Source organism: Helianthus annuus, chromosome 11 (genome assembly GCF_002127325.2).
Source record: "Helianthus annuus cultivar XRQ/B chromosome 11, HanXRQr2.0-SUNRISE, whole genome shotgun sequence".
Taxonomy (NCBI): Eukaryota; Viridiplantae; Streptophyta; class Magnoliopsida; order Asterales; family Asteraceae; genus Helianthus; species Helianthus annuus.
Genome location: NC_035443.2, coordinates 166,411,218 through 166,418,239, shown reverse-complemented (window position 1 = coordinate 166,418,239; position 7,022 = coordinate 166,411,218). Strand labels below are relative to the sequence as shown.

General features: G+C 39.3%; 1 protein-coding gene across 1 annotated transcript; it reads right to left on the bottom strand.

The window, feature by feature from the left end:
* Positions 1-2,674: 2,674 nt before the first annotated feature.
* Positions 2,675-4,889, bottom strand: LOC110890983 (high-affinity nitrate transporter 2.1). The gene is made up of 3 exons (XM_022138642.2): positions 4,021-4,889; positions 3,779-3,894; positions 2,675-3,520 (listed from the first exon to the last, which is right to left on the bottom strand). Exons 1-3 carry the CDS (start codon positions 4,828-4,830, stop codon positions 2,854-2,856), a joined length of 1,593 nt encoding a protein of 530 aa, XP_021994334.1. The 5' UTR covers positions 4,831-4,889; the 3' UTR covers positions 2,675-2,853.
* Between the last annotated feature and the right edge of the window lie 2,133 nt (positions 4,890-7,022).

The following is a 7,022-nucleotide window of genomic DNA, read 5'->3' as shown; positions in this document are numbered from 1 at the left end:
CAGGTCATATTCCCGGTAGTACGCGGGGGACCACGCGCCACGCGCCCTGTCGTCATTACCGGTATCATCGGTCATTACGAAACAGAATACATATTCATTGATTTGGGAAGTACAGCTGATATCATCTATGAACAGTGCTTCAATCAGTTTGATGATGAAGACAATGCGCGCCTTGAGCCGGTCAAATCAAGGCATGATGTTCTGATCGGGAGAGAAACCCAAGGTGAACTAAACATGGTAACCTCCACACCCCACTCAACCATCGGGTTCCCAACTGAGACAGTGGTGGCGATTATATATGCAAAGAAGGAGGTAATGTCAGCAGAAGACGCGCGCCCAGTTAAAGCACCAAAGATTTCGGCAACCGAGCCAGAGAAGTGGGTATTTAATCGCAAGTACCCAGAATAAACGGTGACGATAGGCCACGCTATCTCGCCAAACATCAGGACTCACCTCAAATAGTTATTGTTCAGAAACATGGACATTTTCGCTTGGACCTCGGCTGACATGATCGGTGTCCTGCGCGACGTTACTGAACACTGTCTGAACACTTATCCCTCCGTTGAACCAAAAGTGCAAAGAAGGCGCAGCCTAGGGGCAGATAAGATGAAAGCGATGAATGAGCAAGTTTGTGAGCTGCTAAAAGCAGGAATCTTGAGGGAGATGCACTATCAAAGCTGGGTTCCAAACCCTGTCATGGTCGAGAAGTCAAATCGAGGATGGCAAATGTGTGTCGATTACACCGATCTCAACAAGGCGTGCCCCAAAGATTGTTATTCATTGCCGGAGATCGACAAAAAGATAGACTCTCTCGCGCCATACAGGTGGAAATTTTTTCTGGACTGATACAAGGGGTATCACAAATTCCAGATGAAGCTGGAAAATGAGGACAAGACAGCTTTTCGGACTGACCTCGGAATCCTCTGTTACACAAAGATGTCGTTCAGCCTCAAAAACGCTGGCGCAACATACCAGCGTCTGATGGATAAAATCTTTGCTGAAGATATTGGGAAACATATCGAGGTTTACATTGATGATCTTTTGATCAAGAGTCCCGACGAGGACCAAATGTTGAAGGATATAGAGAAGACATTCAACTCTCTGAGAAGCGTGAATATGAAGTTAAATCCAGCCAAATGTTCCTTTGGTATGGAGGAAGGCAAATTATTGGGCTTCGTGGTTACAAATGGCGGTTTCAAAGTTAATCCAGAAAAAGTTCAAGCCATAGAGCGGATGCCATCACCGCGCATGATTAAGGAGATGCAATGATTGGCCGGCCGCCTAGCCGCGCTTAACCGATTTCTATCAAACCACACTGCAAAATCATATCCTTTCATTAGCACTCTGCGCAATTGCTTAAAAAAGCATGAATTCAAATGGACGCCAGAAGCAGAAGCTGCTTTCCAGCAAATGAAAGAGTGTTTGATCAAGCTCCCTACCCTGACCGCGCCGTTTGAAAAAGAACCACTCATTCTGTACATGTCTTCTTCGGACAAGGCAGTTGGGTCGGTATTGTTGGTGGAGAGAGACGAAGTTCAGACTCCAATTTATTATGTGTATCCTTTGTATATAAAATAATGCCACCGCATAAGCATATGGAATAAAAACCTTTTCTAATTCCACTTTGTCAAATTCACATGTATGTTCTTCATTTGGATAGACATATACTTAATTATGAAGATTTTGATGGTGTGTACCAAGGATATGAGGAACAAAGATGTACTAAATCCAAAAGCAATGTTGATGAACTCGTGATGTTGAAGATTTCCAGTAAATATTCCGTGGAGATTTGTTGCAGGTGGCTTGTTAATACTAGTGCAGAGGCAAAGGTGATGATAACGTGATAGAAAACAATAGAACTGTATATTGAATCTTGAATCTTAAATATTATTTTCACGCTTCATACAAATGTATTCATCCGTATATATAATAACTGTCAAAATAGACATATAGATGATAACTGCCAAAATGGTTATTAGGGGACGTTAACTACCAAACGGTTATTAGGGGGATTTGTATATCTGGTTTTATAACATATTTTACTTACTAGACTCGTCGTATCTTTGCAATAATTACAGATTCTGTCTCTTAACTTTTCCGGGGGGTGTTACACATTTATAAAACAACCCAAAACACCATAAAAACTTTGCTGATTATGCGTATATCTTTGTAGTTAAGGTTTGTACATATCACAAATTTGTTCATAAGTCTATCAAAATGAATTGACGTCAATATTTCATGTTGGTGATACTTAGTGCGTCAATAATCCATCGGTGATAACTATTTGTGTGCTACTAAAAAAACTTATATGTTGTAGTATGGATTTTATTTTTCAAACTGCTGGAAATCAAAGTGCATTGCAGCGGAAGTAGAATTGACATTCGGATCGGTTTGCATAATGTATAAAGATTGAATGCAAAACAGAGTATGAATGAAACGATCAAAAGAAACAACTTGATGGACAATTCTGGATAATATTGAAATTGTCTTGGTACCGGTGGAAGTTTGCCGGTGAATACATATATATACATATGTTGGTGGCGGTTGAATAATGGTAGTAGAGAGACGGCGGGAATAACCGTTGTTTTATGAAACGGTGCCATTGTTTCATCAGACTGTTTCAACTATAGTCACACCTATTCGAATTACATACGTTATAACATAACATAATACATAACATTAATAAATAAACTATTGGATAATTATGTTTATTGTCTAATTCAAACACTTGAGCAAAAATATATAAATCTACACTTGCTGTCACACTCTTAATCTCCTATTTTACATATGTTGTTTACAGTTCAAAGAACAATACAATTGCTTAAATGAAGAACATCTGAAAAATGTTGGAAATCAAACACGGTTGGGAGTGTTCTCCGGTGGCGTTGGAGCCGACGCCACCTTCCCTCCACGCTCCGATCGGCTGTTTTCGGCAAACCTGAGACTTGCTTGGTGCATCCCTTTCTGTTTTTCCTCCTCGGTCCACTCAGAAACATAGTAATTCTCTTCACTACCTTTGACTATGTCTTGACTAGGAGGAAAGAACATGCTCCCCCATTGTGGGAAGTGGACAAAACTCACAGGAATTGTACAACAAATGATCATGATACCCATGTATGTCAACCCGTGTTCCGTTGAGAAAGATGCATTGGCAAAGAATAGCAATTGTGTTAGCCCTGATCCGAAGTTGCCACCCGCCCCAGCCATTCCGGATATGATACCAAGTGATCTGCGGGAAATGAAAGGAATGATGCCGAATGTTGCTCCGCATGCGGCCTGTGCTCCGATGGAAAAGAGCATCATAAATGTGATGGCTAATGGCAACGAGCCGACTAGACCGAGGCAGACGCAGCACACACCACCCGCGGTTTGAAGGAGCCATAGGTTCCAAAGGCGACCTCGCATTCCAAATCGTTTTGCCATGTAGTCGGATGTGAACCCTCCAAAGGGACGCGCTAGAAGGTTTGCCATCCCAAAGCAGGCCGCAATGATTCCGGCAAGGTGAAGTTTTAAGTCAAATCTATGATTATAAACAACACAAAACACGTGTTATTTTTTATTTGTACGTCAACTAATTTACATTCTATACAATTTTTTATTTGTACGTCAACTAATTTACATATATTATCCATTATTAATATTAATAACGAAAGTATCAATTTCACAGTTCTCTCTCTCTATGTATGTATAATTTAATTGACAAATTTACTTTAGGCATAACTAAATGGTAATTTTCTTGTAATAAAATTCTAATGAAATAGAAAACAAACTAGTATACCTGTCGTAGAAGTATTCAGCAATCACATTATCAATTGTTAACTCAACACCCATTGAGTAACCATAGAGAAGAACAAAGATCCATGTCCTATAGTTTGTCACAGCATACCATAATACCTGTAAAAAGTTAAGACAAATTAGACATAATAAAGTGCTGAATTGAAAACCCTAATTAGACATAATAAACTAATGTATTGAGAACCCTAATTAGGTATGAAAAAGCTAGCTAGCTAGCTAGTGTACCTTGCCGAATTTATCTTTAGCCACATCACCTTTCTTCTGAAGGGCACCAAGGTTACCATCAGGCAAATCTTGACCAAGAGTCAACACCAATATGCCCATAATTACATGAAACCATCCGGGTATGAAAAATGCGATCCTCCACGCGGTAAACGAGGTCGCACCCGCCTTCTTGATGATCTCAAACAAGACCGGCATAAGGAGTTGCGTCGCACCGCCTCCCATGTTTCCCCACCCGGCCGCAGTTCCATTCACGAGCCCGATAATCTTGCTGTTAAACATGGTACTCATCCAGTACTGGCATGAGACAAAGGTAGCTAAAGAGAACCCGATCATGAACCTAACGGCTATGTAGCCGCTAGCATCGCTAACAAATGACATGCAAAAGATCGTGGGTGCAGACAACATGATGAGGAAGGCGCAGCCATAGCGAGGTCCCAACAAGTCACAGACCGCGCCCATGGCTAGCCTGGAGAAAATGCTACCAGAAACAGAAGCAACTCCAGCGTTCCCTATGTCAGCTTTCTTAAGATCGAGGTTGTCGCGGATGATGGGGACCAGCGGAGCGGCCGCAAAGGTGGAGACGAAGGTGGCGAAGAAAGATATCCATGAGAGGTGGAAAGTTCTCATGTGAGGGTTTGCAAATGAGAAGAGTTTAAAGACGGTTGCCTTGTGTTCAGAGTCCACGGGTAGGTCGAATTTCGCGGTGCGATCGGTGTGCACCATTGGGGAGGCGACCGAGAAGGCTAATACCGGTTCTCGGCCGGTGACTCCATGCATTGAAGTTCCGGGAGAACCTTCTATCTCAGGCATTGTCTTTAATTTCTATGGGATGTGAAATTAAATGTTTAGGTTGCGTTGGTGATATGTTTTAGAGGTCACTAGGATGTGTTAATATAGGCAATGGTTAGAATCTAATAATGCAAGTAGATATGATGTTGAGAAGTGTTTAGATTTGTATATATGGTTGACAAATGAAAAGGGTTAAATTTTTGTAGCCAATGGATATTGCCGAAAGGTTGTGGATACTTTTTTAAGGAATCTAATTGCCGCATACAATGAAGATGTCAGCATTTTGGCTTATGGGATCTTCTAAAACATACTTTACCACAAATTAACATGTTGGTCAAACCAATTATATTAGATATCCTATCAAGAACATATGATCAGGTAAGACATACATAATAGCTTATAAGTTCAGGTCCAGCTAAATGAAAGCTATTAGGATTTTCCTAAACAACTACACAAGTGCAAACCAAAATTAACTAATTGAATTAATATTCAAAATTTATTGTCTGTACAGGCTAATAATAGCTCATGAACCGTAGTTGTAGCTCTTTTCACAATAGTTCCAATGCTTCTCTTACCGTCATCGTTTTCGCGATCAGTCGCTAGCATTTGCTAACATTATAAAAACTCGAACCAAGCCATGAAGCTCTGGTGTAACCCTCAACGAAGCTAACAATGCAAGAGCGTTTCGAACCTGTATCGCTATCTCCATCTTTAGTAATATTTTGGAATTGTGTAGATAATTAACTAACATTATAAAACTACATGACGAATGCATTAATCTAATCTAGTGTTGTTAAATAATATAATTTACAATATTTAAATTAGGATATATAAAGCCAAATTCAACTCACTTTATACATATTTATCGATCAAATATTGTATCAATTTTACGAGAACCGATTTGTAAATCTTTCTACTCGTTATCGTATCGGGATTTTGTGTAACACCCTTTTTCAATTTCCTAAACAAATTGTCGATCTTTAATAAGAAAAACAAGAAAAAAATTCCTCCCCTCTCCCTCTTGATATCTAGATATGAGACAGCTAAAGTCAACCAGCAGCAAAATATCTACATTATTTACAGAAAATTTGGACCACAACATGTTAAGAATAATGAAATGGCTTAAATGATATGAATGAGCTGACTTTTCAGTTATAAATCATATAATACTTTCATTATTTTCTTGTCCTCGTCACGTTAGGTATCCGTATGTTCGTACTTTTACAGTTGATATTATATAATTTGGATTAAACTGTGAAAATGGTCCCTAATTTTGGTTAGTTTTGTTACTTTAGTCCAAATTTGAACCCTTTTACATCTAGGTCCTTGTAGTTTCATTTTTTCGCCATTTTGGTCCAATTTGAAACCTTTTGCCAGAGTTTTTGTCTTTTTCCTTTATTTTAGTGAAGGGTAGAATCGTCTTTTATGTGATTTTTTATTTTTTATTTTATTAATATGTTGTCATAATACACACACATATATATTATATCAATATATACATATAGACAGTCACACAAATACCCATCTCTCTCTCTCTCTCTCTGTGCATACACCACCACTGTCACTACCTCCACCTCCATCTCCGACATCCCCATCACGGTACCTCAACTCTAACTCTCTCTTTCTCTCACCCACCCACCTTCCCCATCAACGAAATCAAAACCTTCACCATCAACGCCACCCATCTTAACCTTCACATACACAAAAATACACAAGTTATATCAAACCAAAACCGCACCAAATCGGAAAAGGCTCTCGTCGTAATCTAAATCAGTTTCTCTCTCTAAACAAACATACACAAGTTCTCTCTATTCTATCTCTCTCAATCAGACCCAAAGTCAAATTTGGGGGTTAGGGTTTGCAGTGGACCGGGTGGTGAGAGGGTTGTTGAGAAGCAGTAAGTTTGCGATTCAATGGTTGTGTGTTTACAGGATGGGGGAGTCTGGGTTCTTTGTGTCTCGTCGGTAAGACTGTTATTATTGTTTTGAGACAGTTGTGATAGTGGATTATTATTGTTTTCAAACCTTTTGTGTGTTTACAGGATGTCGATGATGATGGTGATAGCATATGTAGGGAGAGAGAGAGAGAGCTATCTGTATGTGTATATATATATAATTGTTTTCGGGTATTAATTATATGTTAAATTACCATATTGCTCTTCATTTAAAAGGAGGAAAAAGACAAAAAACCTAGTGTTAACAGAAAAATGTAAC

Excerpts from the sequence above, each read along its gene's own strand:
- LOC110890983 (XM_022138642.2), bottom strand. The coding sequence starts at position 4,830 with ATGCCTGAGATAGAAGGTTCTCCCGGAACTTCAATGCATGGAGTCACC. Across the intron at positions 3,895-4,020 it reads CTAAAGATAAATTCGGCAAG|GTATTATGGTATGCTGTGAC; the intron begins GTACACTAGCTA and ends AACTTTTTACAG. Across the intron at positions 3,521-3,778 it reads GCTGAATACTTCTACGACAG|ATTTGACTTAAAACTTCACC; the intron begins GTATACTAGTTT and ends TTATAATCATAG.